The sequence below is a fragment of the Canis lupus genome, chromosome 26 (assembly GCF_003254725.2).
Source record: "Canis lupus dingo isolate Sandy chromosome 26, ASM325472v2, whole genome shotgun sequence".
In the NCBI taxonomy this organism is placed as follows: Eukaryota; Metazoa; Chordata; class Mammalia; order Carnivora; family Canidae; genus Canis; species Canis lupus.
The window spans coordinates 23990494-24018408 of NC_064268.1; the positions used below are offsets into that span (position 1 = coordinate 23990494).

The 27915-nt window shown below is 49.5% G+C and overlaps 2 protein-coding genes across 7 annotated transcripts; one reads left to right on the top strand and one right to left on the bottom strand.

Moving 5' to 3' along the window:
• Window positions 1-2865: 2865 nt before the first annotated feature.
• On the top strand, window positions 2866-9333 carry SLC35E4 (solute carrier family 35 member E4). The gene is made up of 2 exons (XM_025474565.3): window positions 2866-4080; window positions 8367-9333. Exons 1-2 carry the CDS (start codon window positions 3462-3464, stop codon window positions 8798-8800), a joined length of 1053 nt encoding a protein of 350 aa, XP_025330350.1. The 5' UTR covers window positions 2866-3461; the 3' UTR covers window positions 8801-9333.
• DUSP18 (dual specificity phosphatase 18) lies at window positions 8026-27866 on the bottom strand. 6 transcript variants are annotated; one of them, XR_004809237.2, is made up of 5 exons: window positions 27527-27866; window positions 22599-24181; window positions 11243-11885; window positions 10518-10716; window positions 8026-8371 (listed from the first exon to the last, which is right to left on the bottom strand). XR_004809237.2 is itself a non-coding variant. In XM_025474567.3 (2 exons), the coding sequence occupies exon 2, from the start codon at window positions 24110-24112 to the stop codon at window positions 23546-23548; it is 567 nt and encodes a 188-aa protein (XP_025330352.1). In that variant the 5' UTR covers window positions 24113-24181; window positions 27527-27866; the 3' UTR covers window positions 21372-23545. The 6 variants fall into 6 exon arrangements, 1 of the variants encoding a protein (XP_025330352.1); XR_004809240.2 differs by lacking the exon at window positions 11243-11885 and having other exon boundaries at window positions 8026-10716; window positions 23102-24181; XR_007406270.1 differs by lacking the exons at window positions 10518-10716; window positions 11243-11885.
• Window positions 27867-27915: the final 49 nt, after the last annotated feature.

Genomic DNA, 27915 nt, shown 5'->3' on the forward strand with positions numbered 1-27915 from the left:
GCTCTGAGGAGCGGGAAATGACTGAATCCTACTCAAATCAATGGATGTTTGCTGAAAAAACCCAGTCTATACCATCCCAGGGGCAGCCAAGGGTGAGAGAGAAACGGAAGTTGGGACTCCGAGTTCCCTTCCCTCCACTGTGCTCACTATTCTCTGTGTCTTTCCCATGTCAACTTCAGAGTGTGGCTGTAGCAGTGACTCTGTCACTTTCCAGTTCAATTCCCCAGCCCCCTCTTGCTTTTTCAGGGTCCAGGGACACCTGGCCCAGCCCAGCCCACCTGCGGATTCTGGGCCAGGTGTCCAGACTGGCATAATGTGCTGGGACCATAAGAAGGGGTGTGGTGAGAGCACTGTCATGTCTGGTGCAGGGCCCCATAGTAAGAGACTGATAAACAAAGGCCCTTCCTGGGGACTGGGGACCAGGTTTGTGTCTAGCCTGCATTTGGATCTTAGACCTCCAGACAGACCACTTCCCCTTCCCCTCCATGAGATGGCGCCAGGGTTTGCTTAGCATGCTCATGCCTTTGAGATCCTAACACGGATGGGGAAATGGAGGCCCTAGCAGTGAAGTGATTGATCTAGGCACATGCAGTGATGAGAGGAGAGGTGCAGCCCAGTTGCCAGAAATGGGTTCTTCTCCTGCTCCTGGTGCTTCCCGGAGTCCCTCCCTGAATCACCCACTTCCCATAGCAGGTTGGGGCTCCAAAGAGCAGCAATCGGATCTGAGGGATTTGAGTCTGTGGGCAAAGGAAGGCTGCTCTGGGCAGGTCTGGGCTTTTGGATTGACCCCAAGGACAGTGAAGAAGCCCGCTGCCCCCATTTTTGCACAAGGTAATATCCTGTGGAGAGTCTTGCTGCTTACAAGTCAAGGCAGGTTAAAAACTGAGGCTCTGTAACCCTCACCAGCACTCAGGCTGCACAACCCCTGCTTTGAGCTGTGCCCTCAGCCTCCCCCTTGCCCCCCACTGCAGTGTGGGCAGCTCCGTCCATCCCACCATGGCCCACTCAGGCCTCATCTTGATTAATGCTCATTATTCATAGCCCACCCCTTATGAGGCAGGGCAAGTAGGAGCTGCTTTGTGGCAGTCTTGGAGGAGTTGTAAACACTGCCTACCACTCCCTGCTAACTCAGCACTGAGAAGGTCAGGGTGTTTACTAGTTTTTAATGTATTATTATTATTTTAATTAAAGGAAACTTCCTGGAAGATTGACAAAATCTCAAAAAGAATATAACCCTTAGGTGGCACTGACTCCTCCTCTTCAGGAAATATGGAGGGAGGGAAGTTGCCTCCTTGGCTGCCTTAGTTTCTCTCCCACAACCCTTTCTGGAGAAACCCTGTCTAAAAACCCTTTATTTTAGTCCTTGATCTGGAAATCCTTTGCCTTACAATCTGGGCTATTAAGCAGCTATTTGTAGGCTCCAGCAGGCATCGGAATCTCCAGAGGCAAATGCAAAAATGCAGATTCCTGGGCCCACCAGAGAGCGTGGGATTCAGCAGGTCTCCCGTGAAGCTGGGGGCAGGTGTGGGGGGAGGACACAGATCTTGTTCAATGATTATGAGGGGGCTTGGGGTCCACTTGTCATCCCGCGGTCTGACCACGAGGGGGCGCCGCGGACCGAGCTAAGTGGTTGACCTTTGAGGTCCTGTTCCTCCCGACTGGCTGCTGTCATCAGGACTTGCCGGTCAGACGGCAGGCTACGGGTGAGCCGTGTTCTGGCGGGCAGCTTCCGCGGGGAAGGACGCCCGATGTCAGGAAAGAGGCTTGCAGCTGGCAGTGGGCACCTGCCTGCGCCAGGCATTCCACCTTGGTTCTCGCGCACTGGGACTCGAGCTCAGAGACTCCTGGGTCCATCCTGGAATCCCAATCAGCTTGTTCTGCTCTGGCGTGCGCGGTTTACCCAACCCTGAGCTCAGAGAGCATCTGTCGTTCAGATGGGAAAGCAGAGACCCAGGCAGGGGCAAGGGCTTAGTGGCAGCTGCTCTGGCTCCCAGCCCACCCAGGGCTCTTTGTCCTGCTAGGGCTGAGGGCAGAGGGCAGACCCCAGAAAGACCAGCTATTGAGTCAGCTGAGTGCCCAGGGGACGGGACAGGGGCTGCTGGCCAGGGATAGATGCTGGCTGGTACCCCACTTCCACAAATGTGGGTGGCCTTGGTGATTCAGTTTCTCGGTGCCTGCCTAGAGGGGGCTGGCCCCGGGCTGGGAGAGGGAGGAAGTGCTGGGAATAGGGAAGGGCTATGGAGGGGCCTGAAGGGGCCCGGTGCTCCAACTCCTCCACATGCTGAGGTCCCAGGGAATCGCTGCGGCCAGAGATCGGGCGACCCCAAGATTGGTCCTGGGATGAGGGAGGGTCCCTGGGTGGGGGCCCTTGAAGATGCAGTCTCTTGTAGCTGGGGCTTTTATTGGGTTCCCCCAGAAGGCCACCTCATTGTCCCCGCCCTGTGTTGGTCTCCATGGGGGGCTTGCCTTGGCGCGGGGTGTAGAGGGGCCGATCCCGCCCTGGGGGCAGCGGGGCCGGGCAGCGGGGCCCTGCGCCGGGGGGCTCGGCTGGGGGAGGCCCTGCGGGGCGGGTGGAGGAGCGGCTGGGAGCGGGCGGCGTGGGGCGGGGCGAGACATCCCTCCGGCTCCGGGGGCGGGGCCCGGCCGGGGGCGGCGCTGGGGGCTCCGCTCAACTTTCCGGGTGCGGCGCGGGCGGTGGCGGGGGCGGGGCCTCAGAGCGCGGGGCCTCGCCCGCCGGGCCGGGGGGGCTGCATCCTGGCGGGAGCTGCTGCCCGAGCCGGAGCCGGAGCCGGAGCCGGAGCCGGAGCCGCCGCCGCCGCCGCCGCCGCCGCGAGCCGGAGCGCCCGGGAGCCCGAGCCGGAGCCGCAGCCGGAGCCGCAGCCGGAGCCGCAGCCGGAGCGCAGGCCCCGCCGGAACCTAGCCGAGCCCAGCTCACCGCCTGGCACCGGCGAGCGCGGGGCGGGTGTCAGCTGGCGCCGGGCCTGAGCGCACGGCCGAGCCGCGACCACCGGACACCGCCGGACACCCCGGGAGCTGGTGCCGCGATCGCCCTGCCAGGCCTGGGCCCGGCCGAAGCAAGCAGTAGGTCGCGGGGTCTGGACCGAAGAGAACAAGGAACGAAGACTCCATCTCATCTTGGAGGGGCTTAAAAGCGGGAAGGAGAGTGGGGACTTCACCTGGGCCTGGGCAGAGGTGCCCGCAGCCTCCTAGGCCAGGCTTGAGCCCCGGAGAGCCCGGCACCCAGCAGCGTGGCCTGGGTTCTGCCCTGGCTGAGCCAGGGACACGGCATAGCTCCTGGACCTTGGCTGGCACAGGCCTGCCACAGAAGCAGTGCCCTCACCTGTCTGAGGCGGGCCCCAGGATCTGGGGAACTGGGATCCGGCCTGGCCCACAGGGGGACTCTGGTGGCCCAGAGCTGGTCACTGGGGAGCCGTCCTCCTGCCCCAGACCCACTGGTACGGATGTGTCGCTGCCCGCTGGAGCACCATGACGGCAGGATGACCTCAGCCGAGGCAGTGGCAGTGGCTAGTGGTGCTCGGGTGGCTGGGTCCCCTGAGTGGCCCCCTGACACCCCCCGGACCCTTGGGCAGCCTGGCCGGGCCCGGGTGGCAGTGGCAGCACTGGTGTGGCTGCTAGCGGGAGCCAGCATGTCGAGCCTCAACAAGTGGATCTTCACCGTGCATGGCTTCGGTCGGCCCCTGCTGCTCTCAGCACTGCACATGCTGGCAGCAGCACTGGCATGCCACTGGGGGGCACAGCGCCCCATGCCCAGCCGTACTCGCCGCCAAGTGCTGCTGCTCAGCCTCACCTTCGGCACCTCGATGGCCTGTGGTAACGTGGGCCTGAGCGCGGTGCCCCTGGACCTGGCACAGCTGGCCACCACTACCACACCACTGATCACACTGGCCCTGTCAGCCTTGCTGCTCGGCCGTCGCCACCACCCGCTACAATTTGCCGCCATGGGTCCACTCTGCCTGGGGGCTGCCTGCAGCCTGGCTGGGGAGCTCCGGACACCTCCTGCTGGCTGTGGCTTCCTGCTGGCTGCTACCTGCCTCCGTGGCCTCAAGTCCATTCAGCAGAGTGAGTGCCTGGGTCACTGGCTGAGAATGTGGGGATTGGGGAAGGCGTGTGGCCTGGATGTCCCTGTGAAGAGTATGGCTATTATCCCATTTTCTAAATGAAGAAACGGAGGTCCATGACTTTGGAAGAGGCAGAAATGGAGGCTCAGAAAGGGCAGAGAATTCCGGGCCCCAAACTTAGGCTCTAGACCCCAACCAATATTTAGTAGTTGCCATTGATCTCTGTCTCATGTTTTGTCAAACCGCTTATCTTGTTGAATCTCTATACTGCTCTGATGAAGGAAGTCACTATACTGTCCCCATTGACAGGTAGAGAGACTTGCCCTAGGTCATGTGGCCTTGAGCAGCAGAGGCAAGACCTGAACCCAGGCAGTCAGACTCCATGCTGTCCATGTGATGTGGTGTAAGGCTCTGGACCCACAGGAACACCAGATCATGGGAACCCAAGAGAGAGAAAGAGGGAGGGACCTTGAGCTGGGATTTGGAAGGTGAAGGGTTTGGTTAAGTCTGGAGAATGGCTGATATTTACTGGGAGCTGCAGTGTAACAGGCCCTATGCTGGGTGTTGACCTTGAATTGCCATGGCAACCACAACCTTCATTCTCATTTGATGGTCCAAGGAACTGAGACCTAGAGTTCATGAATTTGCCCCACCTGACCTCTAAAGAAATGAGACAGGGGGGCTCTGGGCAGAAGGTGATGTGGAAGCTCCAGGTTGAGACCCTGCTAAATCACTGAGGGTAGAAGATGCCTTCCTCTCTGTCTTACGAAGGGGCATCTGAGTCACAGTGCCCCCACTCCCCCCGCCTCAACCTAAGGGAGATGTGGGGGAGGGCAGGGTGCCCAGTTGGTGTGGAGAGGCCTGGGATCCAGCCACGCCTTTGTTCATACCTGCTGGTCAACCTTGGGTCTTATCTGGGTCTTAGTCTCCCTGTGTGTGTTCAGAGGAGGAGGTTTGGAGTTGATGGAGTTCCAGGGGCCTCTTGCTTTCTCGCCCTTCCAGCTCCGAGATCTGTGATCCAGGCCTGGGAGGAGGAGGGGCTCCAAGGATGCTAGGCTGGGGTTGGGGGCAGCCTGCAGGAAAGGGAAGGTGGAAGTTAGAGCTCAGGGCTGTCCTGGCATCTTCAGAGCCAGGACTCAGAGGCCCTGTCCCCGTCCTCCTGGGCCCTGAGACAGGACCAAAGCTCTGTTCTATTTTTGCCCTCTAGTTACATGAGAGCTGGTGGCTGAGCTTGGGCCAGAGCTCTGGGCCTAAGTCGGCAGTGGGAAACCTGACCTCTTGCCCCCCACCCCCACCCCAGGCCTACAGCACGCCTGCTTCTCACCCAGGCCTCAGGCACAGCAGGTGCCTGGTCTTGGTCTCTTTCTTGGCTTCTGCCAGCTACCTCCTTCTCTCCCAAGTGTCAAGCACCTGGCCCTTGACGTGGGTTGGGTGCTTCCTCCAGGCTCCTACTGCACCCTCTGCTTCCCATCACAGCTCTGAATGTCCTGTATTGTAGCCACTTGGTTACCTATCTGCATCCCACCAGATAGGAGCTCTGAGAGGGCATGAATGGCTTTCGGCATCTCCACGTCCCCAGCACCTGTCCTGAAGCCTGGCGCAGGCAGGTACTCCCCTTAAGTGGTTGGGTTGTTAACGGCTCTGATGGCAGAAGTGGCAAGCTGGTTAGGCTACGTGGATGCCGTGGATGCTAAGGAGGGAGCTTAGGAGGCTGGAGGCCCCACCAGTCGAGATGGGAGCCTGGCAGAGATGGGGAGGAACAGACTGGAGCCAGGAAGTGAGATGGGGTTTTGATAAGAGGAGGTTTCTACTTCCAGGGGTGCATTTTCAGACTAGAGTGTAAACGGCAGGTACCAGCTCCTTTCCTGAGAGCAGACTCGAGGGGGTAGGGATGAGAGTCCAGGAAGAGGATTACCCAGGCAGCCGAGGGCAGGACCAGTAGCTTCTTTCCCACCTGGGCCACTTGCAGGCCCACAGTGGGGCTACACTCACAGAAAGGGTGGGAAGTGAGGTGCCAGCTTGCTGAACTTGCTTTCAGCTTTACCCACCTGCATCCGAGAGCAGCCTGACCTGATCTCTGCCTGAGCTCTCAGGCTGGTGGCAAGATGCACTCAGAGGCAGAGACTACACTGGTGGGAGAAAAGTTCTAGAATCAAGGTGGGCACAGGTGTGGGGGCGGGGTGGGCAGTTTCTTCTTCCTGGGGAGACCAGAGGAGAGGGCATTCTGGGAGTGGGAAGCAGGCCTTGCTAGGGCACAGATGTCAGCCAGCAGGAGCGGCAGGGAGGATCATGACAGCTGCCGTGGTGAGCGGTTGCCACTGGGCACCAGGCCCTGAGCTCAGCACCTTGCACCCTCCTGTGGCGGGGGGTGTTGTCACATATGAGGACACAGGCTGACATGCGTGATATTACACAGCTAGTGCGGGAGCAAAGAAAGATGGAACAAGCCAGCAGTCGGCGGAACAGAGGGTCTAGAGAACCTTTGTCTGTAGGGTCAGAAGCCTGGGTGCTTTCAGATGCTGAAACAAAATTGCCCTTAGAGGAGGAGAGGTTGAACTAGAGGGTTTGGTGGGGCTGGCAGGGTAGGGATCATTAGGGGGACAGGAAATGGAGTAAGTGGCCTGTGGCAGAGGATCACTGCTCTTTCCCTGGAGGGCCGGAAGGGGAGGCAGAGGGCTGGGTGGGATGCAGACTGTGCAGAAGGGGCTGGGGTGGTGGGGAGGTTAGGACCCTCCTGCCTGGCTGCCTCATGGTGGGCGAAATTCACCTAAACACCTTCCCGTGATGGGACCTCTAATGTATAAGCCACATGCTGCTTGTAATAGTGCTAAATTTGGAGTGAACGAGCAGGAGGCATTCCAATTATCTGTTCATTTCTAGAAATGCTTGAGCTAGAGGGACTGTTGCCTAGAGAACAAAGCCAAAACATCAAAATGAAACCGAGAGAGAAATACGGTTTTCCTCTCCTGGCCTATGAGTAAGCACCCCTGTGGCTCTTTGGAAATCGTGTGTCAGAAAATGCACAGAGGCTCCAAGAGCCCTGGGAGGGGGCCTGGATCAATTACTCATCTCTCTCCACTAAAGCTTGGAGAGGGCCCCAAAACAGCATCACCAGGGTGCAGATACTATCGTTTCACTGGAGCGCTGTCTGACTTTGAAGATGGGCATTGCTTCCTTTGTGAACAGCTGTGTCATAATATGTCTAAGCACGCACACACACACGCACACACACATCTGCAAGCTGGTAGGATCCTCTTTCCATGCAAAACTAAAAGGCTTCCTCTTAGTCCTGGATTCATCTTGACAAGCAGCCTTCGTGTTAGTAGCAAAAGATGCTGCAGATCAGTTATAAACAGTGAGTGACAGCCAAGTGCAAACAATGACTTTCTTGTTCTCCCATCATCCCAGGGGTCATAGTGAATGAAGCAAAGAATGAACCTGCCATTTGACTCCAATTTATTATTATAAAACTTTTTTTTTATTCTAGTAACTGGCAGAGCTGACCTTCTGCTGGTCTGTCTGCCCTATGGTGGTGGGAGCTGCAGGGTGGGGTAGCGGGTGGGTGAGTAAGGCCTGAGAACAAGAAAGGTGGGTCAGGGTCACTTGGCACAGGGCCTTCCGAGCTGGTTAAGAACCAAAGAGATTTTTCTCCAGGGCCTGGGGAGCCCCCGAAGACTTTGGGGGGGGGGGCACTTTTGTGTTTATTGATCATTTGGCTATCACAAGCAGATGACTATTTCAGCATGTGGAAGGTGGTTTGAAGTGGATGATAACCGGCTTATTTATTTACCTTTTTTTTTTTTAAGATTTTATTTATTTATTCATGAGAGACACAGATAGGGAGAGGCAGAGACACAAGCAGAGGGAGAAGCAGGCTCCATGCAGGGAGCCTGATGTGGGACTTGATCCCGGGTTTCCAGGATCATGCCCTAGGCTGCAGGCGGCATTAAACTGCTGAGCCACCGGGGCTGCCTTTTATTTACCTTTTTACATTTAGCACTCACCTTATAGAGGCTTTCTAAGTGTCATCTACTTTAATATTTACAACAATGCTACGTATTAGGTGTTCTCACCCAACGTTGCAGGTGATACAGAGGTTAAGCACAGGTCACAGTCCAGGTGATGTGACAGGAGTCTTGGCTTTCGTGTTATGGAGCAGGAGCCAGTAATTCTGCGGAGGGGTTGAGGCAGGCTTCCTGGGTGCTGGGCCCCGGAGCCCACGCCGAGTCGGCCAGGTGGCGGGGGTTGTCTCCCTCTGGGTGCTGATGGCTGCTGTCCTGGTTGCAGGTGCCCTGTTGCAGGAGGAGAGGCTGGACGCGGTGACCCTGCTGTACGCCACCTCGCTGCCCAGCTTCTGCCTGCTGGCGGGTGCGGCCCTGGTGCTGGAGGCCGGAGTGGCACCCCCGCCCACTCCCACCAACTCCCACCTCTGGGCCTGCATCCTGCTCAGCTGCCTCCTGTCCGTGCTCTACAATTTGGCCAGCTTCTCTCTGCTGGCTCTCACCTCTGCCCTCACCGTCCACGTCCTGGGCAACCTCACTGTCGTGGGCAACCTCGTCCTGTCCCGACTCCTATTTGGCAGCCGCCTCAGTGCTCTCAGCTACGTGGGCATTGCACTCACCCTTTCAGGAATGTTCCTTTACCACAACTGCGAGTTCGTGGCCTCCTGGGCTGCCCGCCGGCACCCCTGGCGGAGGGACCAGACTGGCAAAGGTCTTTGAGACCTAGGGGAACACCTGGGTTCCCTGGGACGGACCCTAGCCTGAATCCAACGTTGGCCAGTGGCCATGGGAAAAGTAGAGAGCCGGCAGCCACTGGAGCCAAGGGAGAGAGAGGGGCCTTCTGGAAAGGCCACCTTGGAGGCTCTGCCTCCCAGAGAGAACCATTTCCTGTCCCTGCCTGCCTCTCCTCACAGACCTCACTCACCACTGGATGGTGGGTCCAGACCTGGCACAATCACTGTGCTTGTCGGACTGATTATTATGATTAGCATCAACTACTACTCCAAAAATTGCTGGCCAAACTTTGAAAACCTCACCATGTTCTGATGACGACGATGATTCTTGGCGATTGCACAATCCTTCCTCCAGGAAGTGGGGGAGGCAGCTAGGGGGCCCCAGGAAGGGCTTCTTTGTTGCTGGGATCCCCTGGGGAGTGGGGTCATCTGTGCCAACTCTAGGCAGCTGCTGTAGCCTCACCCTTGGGCCCCCCAATTTTGGGTCTTCCATCCTCAAATAAACTATTTTTGCTTGTATACCTGTGTCATTCCTCAGGGTTACAGCCAAGGAAATACAGGGAGAGCTCAGGGCCCCCTGGCCGCTAGCTGCTCCCCCAGAAACCAGGACATCCTCCCTTTCCCATCATGCCCTGTCTGGGTCCCCTTCTCTAAAATCCCTCCACTGGCCGGGCTGCCATTGCTCATTTTCTGCATGGTGGCGGTGGCTTCCTCCCTGCTCTGCTCTGGTTTCTCCACTCCACCTTCCACACAGCTCTGGAATTCTCTTTCTAAAACACACAGCTTCTGGGGCTCTATACTGCTCTGGGGACAAAACAGAACTTCCTGCCCCAGACCACAGGACCCTCAAGATCTGGCCCCTGCGGCCTCACCTGGCTCCTATCTTGCTTCTCTTCTCCTCGGGCTCCACCTTCCATCCTCACCACCTTCCTTCAGGCACCCGGCCCACGAAGGACAGGCGCAGGGTTTCCTGGCCCTGGTCTCCACCCAGGCTGGCCTTTCAGAGGGGAAGTGGGCTCAGGCTGAGTCACTCACTACCCACCCTGCCTGTGACTCAGAGATGCCGCTGGCCCAGCCCTGTCCCTGTGCAGCCTGGGCATTTCCAACCTCCACTCTGAGGCCTGGCCAGACAGGACAGATTAGATGTCTCTGGGTGCAGGGCCTCACAGTACTCAGGACCCTTTCTCTTTCAAGGGAGCTCATTGCCATAGCAGGAGCCTCCCTCTCACACCTGCGTCCTGGTTCCTGGGCCCCCATGGAATACTTGGCTGAAGGGTGAGCCTGCCCCACTGCCCCCAAGCCCTGTCCGATCAAAGCCAGCCCTTGGTGGTTGTAGGGGAGGGCAGGGTGAATTGGAGTCATGCTTGACCTGGGTGCTGGCTTGTCACCAGACTTAGAGCTATCCAGTATTGAGGAGATTCCCCCTGGGCTGGGCTTATATCCTTTCTCACAGTGTGACCTGTTTGGCCTCTCTTGGTGCCACAGCGTCACCAGGAGTGGGCATTGCTGGAATCACTGGTGGGAAGGGCTTAGCAGGTGATTCCCATGCAGGCCACTGTCTCTTAAGGCTCTGCCTTTTACTAGTTGTCTCAGGCAAGTCACTCCGCCTCTCCGAGCCTCAATCTTTGTACCCAGTCCTTGCTGGGAAGCCTCTTCAGGATAACAGACGTCACTTTCCTTGGGAAGCTCTTTCCTACCCTTACCACTGCCCTGCTCCAAGCGAAGCTGACGAGAAGAAGCTGACGAGAATCGCAGCGAAAGGTCATCCCAGCCCCCCACACTTCAGGCAGGGCGCTGAGCACATCCCATTGTCAGAACTAGTCGACCAGAGCCAGACCGGGCTCTGGAAGGGTCAAGGCAGCTGTCCTGCTCACCGTTGTCTCACCAACACCAGCACAGTACCTGGCATGGGTAGAGTGGGTGGAAGAGAATACTAGTCAAGAACAGGGAGTTGGACCTGGGTTCAAACCCCCGGCGTGTCTAAGCTGTGTGACCCCAGGCAAGGGCCTTCTCCTCCTGTGCCTCTGTGTGTTCAGTGGGCACAGCAGTAGAGAACCTAACCCTGTCTAGCTCTGGGGGGCTGCAGTGGGCTAACGTATGGCAAGTGCTTAGCAATAGTGCCTGAAACCTAATAGGTCCTCAAGAAATGTCAGCAGACTAACAACAGAAACCCCAAGGGGTTCCTCGGCTTCCCCCAAAAGCTTTTCATACTAGCCACTTCCCTCCTACCCAGCCTTCCATCCACATTGAGAGTCCCCCAGGACTTGCTCTAAGAGCACAGTGGGAGGGATGCCCCAGCTCTCACCCTCTTGCCCGGCTTTGGAGGAAGCTGGGGAGGCTGGGTCTGTGCTGGGCATCCTGCCACTGTGGATTCAGAACAAAGCTCCTGCCTTGTCTTAGCCCCAGCTGCAAGGGGGCCCCTCCCTACCTCCCCAGGGGGCCCTTGGATTGTCATTCCAGGGGCCAGAGCAAACAAGGACTCTTCTTGCTCTCTGCTCTGTTCCCAAATCAGCTCAGGGATGCCAGAAGCTCCACCATCGTACTGCCCCTGCTCATTTGCCAATACTTCCTGGAAAGAACACAAAACACAGTGGAGAGCCAAGGGAGATTTTGAGCAGGCGAGCGAGCCATGATGTTCAATAAATGTTTCTTGATAGTGGCCTTTTAGTTTGGTCTGGATCTGACATGGAGGGGAAATAGACTGGAGGTAGCGAGATCAGGGAAGAGGTAGTATAGGTCCAGAGGACAATGGGGACAGTGTTGTGGGCACAACACAGAGTACCAGCAGTTGTATAGATTTGGGGTAACAAACTATCCCCAAATATTACACCTTAAAGCAACATGCATGAGAATCTCACAGTTCCTGTGCATTAGGTATTCGGGAGTGGCCTAGTGGAATAGTTCTGGATGTCACCCACGGCTGTAGTCGTAGGAAGGCTTGACTGGGGCTGGAAGGTCCACTTCCAAGAGATGGGTCATACACATGGCTGTTGGCAGGAGGCCTCGGTTCCTTGCCACATGGGCCTTTCCATAGGGCATCTTGAGTGTCCTCATGACATGGTAGTTGGCCTCTATCAAAGTGAGTGAGAAAAAAAGCAAAGAGCCACAATGTCCTTTGTGACCCAATTTCAAAAGTCACACTCATTTCTCTAACATCTTCATTTATTATGTAATTCTAGTACTGTCATTTCTCTGAGATGGGTCAATCCTATCCAGTATGGGCCCTCCAACTTTGACTATCCTAAGGGCATGAATACCAAGAGGAGGGGATCTTTGAAGTTAGCTCAGGCTGGCCACATCAGTGAATGTTTGTTGAATGATTGAGGGGCACACAGCTTGGGGCCATGGGGCCTCCTGCTCCAGGTGGGATTTTGTTGGCCGCACCTCTGCTGTGGGGTCCTGCCCACAGCGGGCACTTGGCAAATGTTTGCTCAGAGAGGGCCGGAGGCTGCTTTCTCTTTTTCTCACTTGCAGACAAGAGAAAGTCTGGGCTCCTTGGTCTGGTATTTGAAGCCCTGGATGCTCTGAGATCTCCAAGCCCATTCCCCATGATTCTTCAGCTATACGAGGCCACCCTTGCTCCCTGTGCCTGATGGAACCCTCTAGTATCTAGGCCTTCTCCTGCCCCCTCCTGACAGCCACAACCATCATGTGCCCCTCCCTCCTCTAATCACTGCCAGCATCCCAACTGGGTAGATTCCAGTGCCGGAGTACCTGCTGCCTGGACTGGGCATTTCGCTTTGTGTGTAACTTTGTTTGGTGTGAGAACCCTGTCCATGCATCTTATGTTGGAACCCAATATCAAACAAGCTGAAGCTGAAGCACCTTAGCTAAACCAGGAAACCCCTCACCACTGAAGCACATCTGCCAAATTTCCCACAAGCCCTGTTTGAAAGCCACAAATCTAGTTTAATCCTTGTCATACATATAAGGAGCCCAAAGAGGAGGAGGAACCAAGATGAAGATCTTAGTCACCAAGATGAAGATCTTAGTCTGTTCAGGCTGCTATAACAAATGCCGTAGGCTGGCCGGCTGGCTTACAAACAACAGAAATTTTTTTAAGGTTTGTTTGTTTGTTTGTTTATTTATTTATTTATTTATTTATTTATTTATTTATTTATTTATTTATTTATGAGAGACACAGAGACAGAGAGGCAGAGAGACATAGGTAGAGGGAGAAGCAGGCTCCATGCAGGGAGCCCGACATGGAACTTGATCCCGGGTCTGCTGGATCACACCCCAGGCTGAAGGCAGCGCTAAACCGGTAAGCCACTGGGGCTGCCCTATACAACAGAAATTTATTTCTTCCAGTTCTGGAGCTCAGGGTGCCAGCATGATGGGGCATGGGGCCTCTTCTGGGTCACTTTTTTGTATCCTTACATGGCAGATGGGGCAATGTGCTCTCTGGGGCCTCTTTTAGAACACTAATCCAATTCATGATGGGTACACTCTCATGACCTCATTATCTCCCAAAGTCCCTACCTCCTAATACCATCATCTTGGGCATTAGGTTTTCAGCATATGAATTTCAAATATTCAGGCCATAGCAAAAATCTGATGCAAAGGGGGGAGCAGCAGGGCTAGGACTTCATCTCCTAATTCTTGGGATCCTGCCATTTCTTGCTCCATGCTCTGCTCTAGAGAACAGAGCCAGCTGTGAAGTTATGGGGACCTGTAGGGTCTGGCCCAGGAGCATCTGCCACAGAAGTTGCCAGCCGGGTATCCCCACCTAGCTCAGTCTGCAAATATTTTTTTTTCAGGGGAAAAGCATTACAAATGTTTTGCCAAGGGGACATCTAGAAACATTTGTGGCAAGAGGCTTTTACATGTGTCGAAAGCTTTCTGCTCTTGGGTGTCTGTTGGCACCTCCGGGAGGTGGGCAGCATGGTGGCTTACTCTAGGTCCTCTGAGACGCAGGCACCAAGATGGAAGGAAAAGTGCAAGGGTTTTATGAAGGCAAACATTTGTGAGAGAAAATGGGAAGCGGACGGGAAAGGCTGGGAGAGCTATCAGACCATGATGTGAGCCAGAGTCTGAGTGGAGGAGAGAGGAGAGCAAGGCTGGGAGAAGCGGTCCTGACCACACTGCACTCCAAGGAAGGTTCAGCATCCCTAAGCCAAAGAAGCCAACAGGACAAGCTCCAAGTCTCCCAGGAGTGGGTCTGCCTTAGCACCCCTGCTATGCTCAGGAACTAGCTAGAAGGAGTCTGAGGGAAGTCTCGCCTCAGCATAAACATGCCCATAGATTTCACATGGCCTTTGGTCAGTTTTACTTTCTGTAATTGGAGGTCTGTGGGACACATTCTTGGCTTACCACAGATGCCATTGTGACTTTTTTTTAAAAGATTTTATTTATTAAAAAAAAAGATTTTATTTATTTATTTATGAGAGAGAGAGAGAGAGAGAGAGAGAGAGAGGCAGAGACACAGGCAGAGGGAGAAGCAGGCTCCATGCAGAGAGCCCGATGTGGGACTCGATCCCGTGTCTCCAGGATCACGTCCTGGGCTGAAGGGGGTGCTAAACTGCTGGGCCATTGTGACATTCTTAGGGTCATCACAGATGCCATTGTGACTCTCGTTTACACAGCAGACAGAATTCCAGAAAAACTCCAGGGTCTGACTGAAGTCACAAAGCAGGATGAAAACCCACCTCTCAGCTCCCTCTCAAGCTTCGTAAGTGATACTGGTTCTAAGTCCAGAGATGAAGGCTGATGGGTTCCTAGGGCTTTTGGATGAAACGTCCCAGGTACAGGTAAGCAGGACTGTGTACTCTAGGGTCAAGAGCGACCTGTCCCTGGGGTTTGTAAGGAGATCACCATCTTACAGAGGCTGTTCAGGGAAGTCCCCAGGGCCGCTAGCGTGTCACTATTTACCTGACAGGGTATTATGAACCTCACAGAAACTCTCAAGCCAAATTTAATTCGTTTAATTCATCATAAAGAAAGAAAGAAATTCTGGACTTTGAAAGTGGGAAAGTGAAAGGCTCATAAAATCACAGTGACCTGGAATTCCTGCTCCAAGACAGGGTGTTGGGCTGTGAGGATCATTTCATTCTTCCCCTATTACAGGATTATGTTAAAGCTTCAATATGACCTACTTTCCTAGGTTGTTTGACTAAAGGGCCACTCTACAGAGTCTGAAAGAACAGAGTGAACTATTTGGGAAAAGGACTTGGGCACTCTCAAGAGCCCTCAATCTCCACCTCTTCCGCTTAGGATATGAAATCTTGGTCCTACCACAACCAATTCTGAAAATTAAAAAGAATGATTTAAAAAGGAGGATCCAAAATTATATCTCCTCAACTATGAAGAAAATACATGGAAGTAAATGTACACAGTGTACCAAAATGTGGACTTGGTTATTGCTTCAAGATAGTATTATAGATGGACCATATTTGTTTTCCTTTTTCTACAAATGGGCATATATTTTTAAAAATAAACTTCTTAGGGTTCCAGTTCTGAGTAAGGTAGAGTGAGCATCATCTGTCCTTGCCCCAAATGCAACTAAAAACACTGGACCGGATGGAGCAGCTCTCTGAAGACTCTGAAAACGAAATGGTAGCAGGTGGTTTGGGAAAGGGAATCAGAACTTGAAATATAAACAATCTGGCGGTGAGCTTCCTGTTTTGTTTTTTGTTCCTGTATCTCCTGGCCTGGTCTCAAAGGCAGTGTGACTCCTGGAACTGTGCCTGGGCATGGAAGAAAAAAACTCCAAAAAGCCCTGTCCTCCTGGTCTGAAGAGTAAGAAGGAGGGCCACTTTAGGACAAAGTAAGGGAAACCCTTTTTATTTCCCCCCTTTTCTCTTCTTTTGCCCTGCCCCCCAGGAAGGCCTGATACTTGTTAAAACTCAGGCAGCGGCAGTGGCAATGGCAGTGGCAGCTGGCAAAGTACCTAAGACTTAATTTTAGGTCAAGAGCTGGTAGTGGTATGTTTCCTTCCATATGAACTGCTAGATTCCATGAATGGATCTGACTCAACAGTATTCCAATGAGTTTCACACTAGGTAGTCTGACTCATAAACTAGGTAGTCCACCCAGATTTCAGACCGGTCCCTGGGTGGCACAAACTTAGGACAGATTTAAACTACATTGCCAAAGTTTTGAAAATTGAACTCACATTGGAACTATGGCCCTTTTATTTTATTTTAAAAAAGATTTTATTTATTTATTAGAGACAGAGAGAGAGAGAGAGAGGCAGAGACACAGGCAGAGGGAGAAGCAGGCTCCATGCAGGGAGCCCAATGTGGGACTCGATCCTGAGTCTCCAGGATCACACCCTGGGCTGAAGGTGGCGCTAAACCACTGAGCCACCTGGGCTGCCCACTATGGCCTTTTTATTTATTTATTTAAAAAATTTTTTTTTAATTTTTATTTATTTATGATAGTCACACACAGAGAGAGAGAGAGAGGCAGAGACACAGGCAGAGGGAGAAGCAGGCTCCATGCACCGAGAGCCCGATGTGGGATTCGATCCCGGGTCTCCAGGATCGCGCCCTGGGCCAAAGGCAGGCGCCAAACCGCTGCGCCACCCAGGGATCCCCAACTATGGCCTTTTTAAAACCCAAAATTCAACTGAGTAGATTTCAAAGATCTTATTGGCTTTATTCAATGATTCATGAACCTAGCAGCATCCAATCTAGCAGAGAGAAAGGTGCTCCAAGGAGCTATACAAAATGGAAGACTTCTATAAGCAGAAAGGAACAGGTACGAGGAAGTTATTTTAGGCAAAAAAGTGGGTAGGTTATTGCAAGGTTATTTTTCCTTCGGGGACAGCAAGGATCTGTCAGGCCGATTATCTAACTAGTGCCAATCAGGCAACTTTTGATTGATTGGTTTAAGATTCCATTTCTGGTAGAGTTAAAACTATAATTAAATTAAGTCTCAATTTGGTGGCTTGGGGCTTAGCATAAATGACTTCATTTTGTGCTTATAGTGTTGTTTTTAACAGTCCATAGGAGGCAGATCAGAACTGAACCTCAATGGGTCAACTGCCTCCTAAAACAAAAACTCATCATTTTCCATAGGATTTAACCAACACCTAGAGTCTCATAACATAATATTCGAAATGTTCAGGATACAATCTCAAATTACTCTACATACAAAGAACCAAGAAAGTCTGAACACTGAGATGATCTGGATGGAATAGTCAGAAAAAGACTTTACAAATGAAAAGATAAAAATAGAAAGATACAGAAAAATAGAAGATACAGAAAAATAACCAAATAGAAAAATTTAAACTAAGAAATTACACTCATCAAAAATTGAAAATATACTGGATGGCCTTAGTAGCAGAATGGAGATGACAGTTCAAGTCTGTGAACTTGAAAATAGATCAATAGAAGTTAACTGTCATAGGCAGAATACCCATCCTTTCCAAAGATGTCCATGCTGTATTTCCTGGAAATAGTGAATGTTGCTCTATATGACACAAGGGACTTTGCAGATCATTTGAAGTTTTGGACTTTAAAATCAGGATTATCTGGATTATTGGACAGGCCTAATCACATGAATCCTTAAAAGCAGAGAATTTCTCTGGCTGGATTTAGAGAGATGCAACAGAAGGAAAAGTCAGAGGTATTCAAAGTGTGAGAAGGACTCAACCCCCTGGATAGCATTTGAAGGAATATGGGCAGCTTCTAGGAGAAAGGACCAGCCTCCAGCTGATAGTTAATAAGGAAATGGGGCCCTCTATCCTACAACTACAAGGAACTGAATTCAGTCAACAACCTTAATAAGCTTGGAAGCAGAATCCTTACCAGAGCTTCCCTGTAAAAAGAAAAAAAAAATGCACATGATTTCAGCCTTATGAAACATTTTGACTTTGGCTTTGTGAGACTCTCAGCAAAGGATTCAGTCAAGCCCAACCAGACTTCTGACCTACAGAAATTGTGAAATATTAATAGGTATGGTTTTAAGCCATTAAGTTTGTGGTAATTTGTTATAGCAGCAAAAGAAAACTAACACATTATCCACTGAATATCAGAAGTGGTTAAGATATTAATTCTAAATAGATTCTGAAAAATTAAATACATATAATATATTCTCTAGTGTAACCTCTGAAACAACTACATAAAATCAAAATGGAATACTTTTAAAATATTCAATAACCTCTGAAACAACCATATAAAATAAAAATGGAATACTTTAAAGATATTCAATAATCCAGAAGGCAGCAGGAAAAGGGAAACAAATGGAAAACAGAGGAGACAAACAGAAAACAAAATGGTAGTCCTAGATCCAAATATTGATAATTTCGGTCTAAACACACCAATTAAAAGACAGATTGGATGTGTAAAAAAAAAGGACTCAAATCTATGGCGTCCATAAGAAATCCATGTTCGATCTAACAATATAGTAGATTCAAAGTAAAAGGATGTAAAAAGGTATGTCATGCAAATACTAAAAACAAACTAAAAAATTATTAATATTAAAATATTAATATTTGACAAAGTAGACTTCAAAAAATTAAGAAGGGGACGCCTGGGTGGCTCAGCGGTTAATGGTCTGTCTTCGACTCAGGGCATGATCCTGGAGTCCCAGGATCGAGTCCCACATGGGGCTCCCTACATGGAGCCTGCTTCTCCCTCTGCCTATGACTCTGCCTCTCTCTCTGTCTCTCATGAATAAATAAATAAAATCTTTAAAAAAATTAAGGATAAGGAGACAATTGCATATTGAAAAAAGATCAATTCACTATGAAGACATAATAATCCTAAATATATGTATATACCTAACAACAAAGCTTAAAAATACATGAAAAAATTAATAGAATTGAAAGGAGGTGTAAACAAACCTACAATTTTAAATACTTCAACACTCTTCTCTCAGTAACCAATAAAACAAACAGAAAATTAGGATAAGTATGAAAGAATCAAAACCACCATCAATCATCATCAATCAATAAACTGACTTTTATTAGCCACTCTATCCAAAATAACCTTTTTTTCCTCAAGAGCACATGAAACATTCACCAAGATAGACCAAATCCTATCTGATAAAGTAAACATTAACAAATTTAAAAGAAATAAAATCATACAACTTATGTCCTTTGATCATGATGGAATTAGAAACCAATAACAGAGATGGTTGTAAAATTTCCAATACTTAGAAATTAAACTATACACTTCTAAATAATACATGTGTAAAGGAGGATATTTTGAGAGAAACTGGAAAATATTTTGAAATGAACAAAAATTAAAATGCAACACATCAAATTTGTGGGATGCAGGTCTAAAATCTAAGTTTCTGCCTTATAAAATTAGAAAAGAGAACAAGATAAATTTGAAATAAGCAGAACCATGGAAATAATAAAGAACAGAAATCAATGAAGTAGAAAAGGGAAGAACAAAAAGAGAAAATAAACAGGGTAGGTAATTGTCTAAAAAGATTTTAAAAAATTGATAAACCTCTTGCCAGACTAATAAAGAAATAAAGAGAGAAGACAAATTATCAGCATGAAGAATAAAAAGGTGATATTTCTGTGGACTCTGCAGATAATAAAGATAATAAGGAATACTACAAATAACTCTCTGTGCATAAATTTGACAACTTGGATGAAATGGAGCTAATCCTGAAAAATCACAAACTACAAAAACTCACCAAAGATGAAATAGGTAACTTGAATAGTCCTAATGACTAAAAGAATGGAATTCATTGTTGAATTCTTTTTTTTTTTAAGATTTTATTAATTTATTCATGAGAGACAGAGAGAGAGAGAGAGAGAGAGGCAGAGACATAGGCAGAGGGAGAAGCAGGCTCCATGCAGGGAGCCCAATGCAGGACTCAATCCCAGGGCTCCAGGATCATGTCCTGAGCCAAAGGCAGGCGCACAACCACTGAACCACCCAGGCGTCCCAGTTGTTGAATTCTTCTGAAAAAGAAATCTTCAGGTCTAGATGGTTTCACTGATGAATTCTACCAAACATTTAAAGAACATTTAAATTTACATCACTTTCAGTAAGTAGAAGGGGAGACAATACTTTCCTCCCTAACTTCCTTAATTTAACAAAGGGCTTCCTTAACTACAAAAAGCCTATAACTAACATCATAATTAATGGTAAAAGGCTGAACACTTCCTAAGACCAGGAACAAAGAATGTCTGTTTCATCACTCATATTCATCATTGTACTAGAAGTCATAGCCAAGTAATAAAATAATAAATCAAAGACATTCAGGATGGAAAGGAAGCAATAAAACTATTTCTATTTGTACATGACAAGACTGTCTACATGTAGATTGCAAAGGAATCTACAAAAATGTTCTTAGCAAGGTTACAGGACACAAAGTCAAAATACAAAAATCAACTGTGTTTCTATATAGCACCAACAGTGAACAACTGGAAGCCAACATTAAAAACTTTTTTACACATGTCCTTCCTCAAAAGAAATACTTAGGTATAAATACAGTAAAATATATAAGATTTACATGCTGAAAACCACAAAACACTGATGAAAGACATCAAGACCTAACCAATGGGGAGGCATACTATATTCATGGATTGGAAGATTCAACTGAGTAAAAATGGCAATTCTCCCCAAAATTGGCCAATAGATTTAACACACTTTCAATGGAAATCCCAGGAGGTGTTTATTACTGTTGTTGATACAGACAAGTTGGTTCTAAAATTAATATGAAAGGCAAAGAAATTAGAATAGCCCCCCAAAACTTCTTGTAAAGAAAATTGGAGGACTCATACTGTCTGACTTGAAAACATATTATAAAGCTACAGTAATCAAGATAGTGTGGTATTGGTGAAGTGAAATCACAGGGAATAAAAAGTCCAAAACAGACCTACACAGAGGAGCAAAGGTAGCTCAATAAAGGACAGTTTTCAACAAATGTAGTTGAAACCATTAGATAATTACATGAAAAACTATGAACCTCAAACAAATCCTCACAACTTAAACCAAAGGACCATAAAAATAAGTGAAAAATTTAGACCCTCAAACTGAACATAGGAGTAAATCTTTGTGATCTGGGGTTAGGCAGAGTTCTTAGACATGACACCAAAAAACAATCCATAAAAGGAAAAATTGGCAAGTAGCATTTCATCAAAATTAAAAACTTTGCTCTGCAAAAGATACTTCTAGGAGAAATGAAAAGATAAGCTAGACTGGGAAAAATATTTACAAATCTTTATCTGACAAAGGACTTGTATTCAGAATATATAAAGTATTCTCAACACTCAAGAGTGAGAAAACAGCCCAATTTTAAAATGGGCAAAAGAATAGACACTTCACAAAAGAAGGTATGTGGAAGGCAATTAGGCACACAAAAAGATATTCAACATTAGGAAAATGTAAATTTAAACCACAATGAGCTAATACCACACACCTATCAGAATGGCTAAAATAAAAAATATTGGCAGTACCAAATACCAAATACTAGTGTAAAAATGGATCTCTTATAGTGGAATGCAAAACAGTATAGCCACTCTGGAAGTCTGGCAGTTTTTTTAGAAAGTTAAACATAACCTTTGCCATATAACTGATCAGTCCCATTTGTTGGTATATAGCCTAGATAAATGAAAACTTATGTTCACATAAAAACCTGTAAACAAGTGTTTGTAGCAGTTTTATTCAAAATTAGAATAACGCAAATATCCTTCAGTGGGTGAATATGAAAACAAACTGTGGTTATCCATACAATGAAATACTACTTAGCTATAAAAAGCAACATGTATGAAACTCAAAGATATACTGAAAGAAGCCTTTAGAGGTTACATCCTCTATGATGCTATGTATGTGACATTCTAGAAAAGGCAAATCTATAGGAACAGAGATCAGATTGGTATGTGCCACAGGCTGGGGGCAGGGCAAAGGTTTGACTACAAAGTGGTGGCATAAGAGGATTTTTTGGATGATGGAACTGCTCTGTGTTCTGATTGTAGAGGTAGTTATACAGATGTGTTAAAACAGAACTGCACATATAATTAATTTTATCGTATGTTAACTCAAAAATTTTTTTAAATGAAGATAAGATATGTCACAATCAATTTCTCTCTAAAAAGGCTCTAAGAGAAACTTTCCATCTGGGTTTCTTCCAGAAAGACTGCTTTGTGGGGGCCCTGCCACATCAGCCCTGGTGTTCGTGTGTCTGTTTGTTCGCCTGTGTAATGAGAAGTCAGTCCAAAGCAGTGATTTTCCTTCTCCTCTTCACCCTAAAATTGCACCCCTGGGCATGCCCTTTATGAAAGTGGCAGTAGGGTAGGTTTGGAGGGAGAAGGCAAAATTTGGCCTCCACTGGGCTCTGGATTCACAGAACAGTTGTGCTTTTGTCTGTCTCATATAAGGTTCATCTGAAAACCTCTGGGTTAGAATAACTGGTCTTAAGTCAGATCCTTAGGCCCCTACGAGGTTTGAACAATCCTGGACTTCAGGGCATATAGCTGGGGCTGACTCATTTGTCCCTTTGGCATGTGCCCCCATGGACCCAGTGGTTAGCCGGCACCCACATTAATGGTCAGCAATCTAAACAAGGCCTTTTAGAGGAAGCTGGAAGTGTGTTCCTTGCTTTAGGACCAAGATCACACGTGGATTGAACACAATGGGAACTCGGAAAAGGCTACGAAGTTTAGGCCTCTTCTAAGGTAGGGTCTGAAAGAACCTCAGACCATTTTTTTTTTTTTTTTTCCCACACAGGATGACTTTTATGAAGAGCATTTTGTAAACAGTGAAAGGCTGTGTACGGATGGTTTGGAAATGCTATCATGAGGATGACCACACTGACCCAGACCAGCAGGGCCAAAGCAGCATCCGTAATGAGAGTTGCTACCATAAAGTACCTACCACGTGCCAGGCGCCGTGTTAAGGGATCGTTGAATCTTCATGACAACGCTGGGAGGAAAGGGCTGTCAGTGGTTGGACAGATGAGAAAGCTGAGGTGCCAAGAGGTCCTGATCACATGGGGGAGGAAGTGACAAGGCTAGGTTCCGGTCTGCAGCTCTGGCTTTCCAAATCGAGACCTTTGAGGGGAACCCCTGAAGCCTGATGTCAGGTCTGCTCTTCACATGTGCCTCTAAGAAGAAACTAATGCCATCCCCCAAAAGCTGGCAGGGAACGGCCAAGGATACTTTGAGATCTTGCCATGTATGACAGTACTCAAAATCAAATATATTCTTAAAAATTTTATGACTATGAAATGCTTTCTTTGAAAAACTATGTCATATGTAAATCAAATCCAGGAAACCAGAGTTGGGCCCCTGTGGGTTGAAGGTGGAAGCAGGGTTGGCCTGGGCCCCCAGGACCAGTGCACTACCCAAAGGCCACTTATCTAGGGGATTGGCACTTACTGTGAACACCACAGGAGGCACCATGATGGTTAAGGCTCTGGCTTTGGGTTTGAAAGAATAAAGTGGAATTGTGGCTGACTCATTCATTCCTGGGTTAGTCGGTCTGGTGGAGGACAGCAGGATTCTAGGCTTGCTAAACGCGTAAGGTGCTGGACTTTGACCCGGACACTTGCCTCACTCTCCCCTCTGGCCAGCAGCCGTGACATGTCACTTAGAGGGTTGGAAACTTCTCTGCACCAATGGGCAGTTAGTGAATTTCGTCTTTGAAGATATGGATAATAAGGTTAAAATCTACAGCACCTTTCCTTTTTTTTCTGACCCTCATAAAAGGCATCATCTGTTTTGTCTGTACCAACAAAAGGAGAATGTTTAAGTTCAGATCGTGGTGGAGGGTCTACAGCAGATCTGCACCCCCGACCTGGGTGCGGGGACTGGTAGGATGGCTCACAGTGGAATCATCAAATGGACCTCCTTCTCATAGATGTCAGGGATCACTCCCATAGGGGAGCTGACCATGTGCACGGTATTCTTGCCAAACAGCTGGAATTCGTAGTGGATGAGCTGCTCCCAAAACCCACTGTTGGGTCGGATGATGGGCCGGCATGACTTGGTCCACGTGTGGGCATCCAGCAGGGACATGGCGTGGTACTTCATGAGGTAGGCCAGGCAGAGGGCAGCTGAGCGGCTCACACCAGCGGCGCAGTGCAGGAGCGTGCGGCCCTGCTTCATCTCTACACTGTGGATGTGGTCGGCTATGGGATCAAAGAAGTCACAGAGACGCGAGATGGGTGTGTCAGCCACAGGCACCTGTACGTACTGGATGTCCTCGTATAAGGTGTTTACCACTTCCACCGAGACGTTGATGACCGTGGTGATCTGGTTGCTGGAGAGCATGAGCTTGTTGTTGGCGGCCACTCCATTGCTGATATACAGGCTGCTGGTGATCTGTGAGAGGCCGCTGACCACGGGCTGCCGGAACTGAACCGGAAAGGTGCACGGGGGTGCTGTCATCAGGCCAGGCGGTCAGCGGCCAGGGAGGCACAAAGGCTACATCTTTCTGTTAGGCCATGCCATGGAAAACTGCAAGGAGGGAGAGAACATTTAAGAGAGCAGGAGGCCAGCCGGGCCAGAAAGCCAACCCCAGGGGATTTCTGGGGAATGGATAAATGGGTCAATACTGGATCTCCAAAGTAGTCCTCTGACCATCCCAGCAGAAGTACCCAAAGAACTTATCTACAAGTCTGGAACTCGAGGCCTCCCTTGAGGGGCTCCACATCTCTAGCTAAGCAAGCTGACTGGTGTCCATCAGCTGGGCCTTGGCCCCTCTGCCTAGGTTCACAGCCCTCTTCTCCCTCTAAGTGGGAGGAGCCACAAGCAGCCTCTTGCTTCTCCTCTGACTTTATGCTCAAATCATGAGATTCTGAAGCACTGACATGGTGCTAGAGCCTACTGTGCTGGAAGTCACTGGTGGTATAAGAGAAAGGGGGGTCTCAGATTCCCCCCTCCAAGAACCATCCCTCTGAAGAGATAGGTTGTGCTTCTGTGAAAGTGATGTCAAATTAGAGAGTCCTACATTAACGAAGCTCTTGCACTTTGCCTCTAAGGAGAGGGACTGGGGAAGAGGGTGGCTGAAAGCTTCCTGGAGGCCAGCATGAAGGGCACTAGAGCAGCTCCCAGAGAAACAGAGGGGCCTCAGGTAGACAAGCTATACCAGCATGATGCTGTGTGCAGCAGGGCTGTGGCAGGCACCCCAGGGAGGGGCACACCCCTGCTTTCTCCTAAGAAATCCTAGGCCCAGGCAGCCTGAGTAGCTCAGCGGTTTAGCGCTGCCGTCTTCGGCCAAGGGCGTGATCCTGGAGACCGGGGATCAAGTCCCACGTCGGGCTCCCTGCATGGAGCCTGCTTCTCCCTCTGCCTGTGTCTCTACCTCTCTGTCTCTCTGTTTCTCATGAATAAATAAGTAAAATCTTAAAAAAAAAAAAAAAAAAAAAAAAGAAAGAAATCCTAGGCGCTTCATTCTCCCAGTCTTGAACAAAGCTGCAACAATAGCACATTTTCATATGTTCCACTGAAACAGGAGTATTTGGATTTAGAGCACACTTCTCAAGGCCAAATGGCAGTCTTCATCAGGCAGAGACAAGTGAGGAGCAGAAGTTCTGTTCCCCTGCATAATATATTTCACTGGCTGGGCAGCCCTGGTGGCGCAGCAGTTTGGCGCCGCCTGCAGCCCGGGGTGTGATTCTGGAGACCCGGGATCGAGTCCTACATCGGGCTTCCTGCATGGAGCCTGCTTGCTTCTCCCTCTGCTTGTGTCTCTGCCTCTCTCTTGGCTCTCTATGAATAAATAAATAAATCTTAAAAAAAAATATATATATATATATATTTCACTGGCTGCCCACTGTCAGGATGAGATGGAACCCCTTAGCTTGGCTGTCAAGGCCATTTGTGGTCTGGCTCCTGCCCATCTCTATCCCTTCTATTAGCTTTTCCTACGTCCTGAAGGACCTCAGCTAGGCTGAGCCATGTACAGTGTCACATGGACACCTGGTCCTCCCTGGTCCAGGGCCTTCATCTTTGCTGCTCTCTTGGCCTAGAACCCTGTTTCCCTACCAGCCTATGACATCATGATCTGTTCCATTCAGCAGAGGACTTGGGATCTTAGCCAAGGGTCACTTCCTGAGGGAAACCTCCTGGAACCATACCCCTCCCCTATGTTTAATCAAGTCCCTGCTCCTCCAGGCCTTCTAAGTCTTATGTGCTCTTCTTCCTACTACTTCCTGAAGATGTGTTTTTTTTTTTGTCTTGATTCATCTGTGAGTTCTATTGGGATTCGCTATAACTATCTTTACTCCTACTCCATCACCAATGCTAAGTTCTGCGTCCGTACAAGTAGTTGCTTGATACATATCTATTGAATGAGGAATGACTCCAACAGCCATAACTCTGCCTTCTGAGAGATCTGGAAAGGATGAGTTCTCTGTCTTTGTTCATCTGAAATTTGGGGTTGGGGAAAGGGCTTGGTGGAGGTGAGGGTGGTTCCTAAGCTGCTGGAAAGCAAGGCCAAAGGCTACATAGGAAATCCTATCGGCCAATGCCCTAGAGTCAAATACAACAGGCTCACCCCAGGAAGGCCAGATGGGGTTGTTTGTTCTAAGGGTCATGTGGGGCAGAGAAAAAGCCCCCCAAAAACTCAGTTGAAAGCCTAAATGCTAAGGGATGTTCATCACGCAAAATGGATTCTTATCACCCGAAAGCCCAGAGAAAAGTGCACTGCGGGTCCCCAAAATTAGTGCCCAGTAGGAAACAGAAATAGAGGAAACTGCTATCCATCCCAGTGACAGAAAGTTAGCAAAGAAGACATTTCTCTTGAAGGTAAGGGTAGCAATGGGAAGAGAGACATTTTCATGCTAGTTAAGAAATATTTTTCAGGCTCTGTATTAGGGGCTGGAGATATTGAAATGTAGACAGTCATGGCCCCTTCTTTCACAGAGCTCAAAGTCTAGTGGGAGAGGCAGATATTAAATAGGCAATTGTAGGGCAGCCCGGTGGCAAAGCCTTCAATCCAGGGCATGATCCTGGAGACCCGGGATCGAGTCCCACGTCGGGCTCCCTGCATGGAGCCTGCTTCTCCCTCTGCCTGTGTCTCTGCCTCTCTCTCTCTCTCTGTGACTCTCATAAATAAATAAATAAATAAATAAATAAATAAATATTTAAAAAAAGGCAATTATAGGCACAACAGAGCTGGAAAATAAGAATAATAGTGCCTGTCTTATAAGACCTTCTGAGGATGAAATGAGGTAACCCAGGTAAACTAAAGGGCCTGACACAGAGTAAGCCCTCTATAAATGGTAACTCTTCTTTTTTTTTTCTTTAATGGTAACTATTCTTACTGCTGTTAGGGACGTTGAAACGTAAAGCTTTATGGGAGGGAAGAATAAAGGGATTTATTTCAGGCTTGGGGCCAGGGAGTTGCAAAGATCGCCTCAAGAAATGACACAAAGATTTGAAGAACATTTAGCGTGGGGGGTGGGGAGGGGGGTGGTGACTAGTTTCACCGTTTTATAGCCTATAAAGCCTCTGGCGTCCTTCATCTGGTTCTGTTTTCAAGCAAACATAATAGGCCGGTGTCTGTAACTAATATCTTCGTTTTACACAAGGGAAAGTGAAGTAGAGGAGAGAAAAGGGCCTGTCTAGGGTCACAAAGCACGGTCCGAAAGCTGGTCTTTCTGGTCTCATTATGTGTGGGAAAAGTCGGCAAGCACCGCGGGGCGTTCATTAATATTGGCTTATAAGCGTGCAACGAAGCCCGCGGGTTGACAAGAGCAAAGAGCCACATCCAGGGGTGAGCCGCCCAGGCTTCCTGCGCAGCTGACGTTGGCCTGCGCTCCCTCGTCTGTTGGGCGTCAAGACCCCCCCCAGTCTTACCTCTCTCCCGTTCGTTCAGGAAGCAGCCGCGCCGGAAGCCTCGGCTGAGGGTCTCCGGGTGAGGGAAGATCTGTCACCATCCGGGCGCCACCATCCCTGGCTACCCCGCGCTCTGGTTTCCATAGCAACAGTCCCTCCCCGCGGGGAGGAATCAGTAGTGCCGGGTCCTCAGAGAAAGCCCGGCCTCGTCTCAGCTCCCTGGAGCCGCCCCCCCACCCCCGGCCTTACTCGGTTACCCGCCCCGCGATCACGCGGGGGCCGCAGGAGTCCTAGCCGAGAGGTAGTGTCAGCTCAGCGCGCCGCTGCCCGCTCTGTCACGCGCAGCCCGTCTCCACGGCAACGCGCCCGGCTGCACCACGGCGGCCGCCGAGGGACAATCCTGGCCGCGT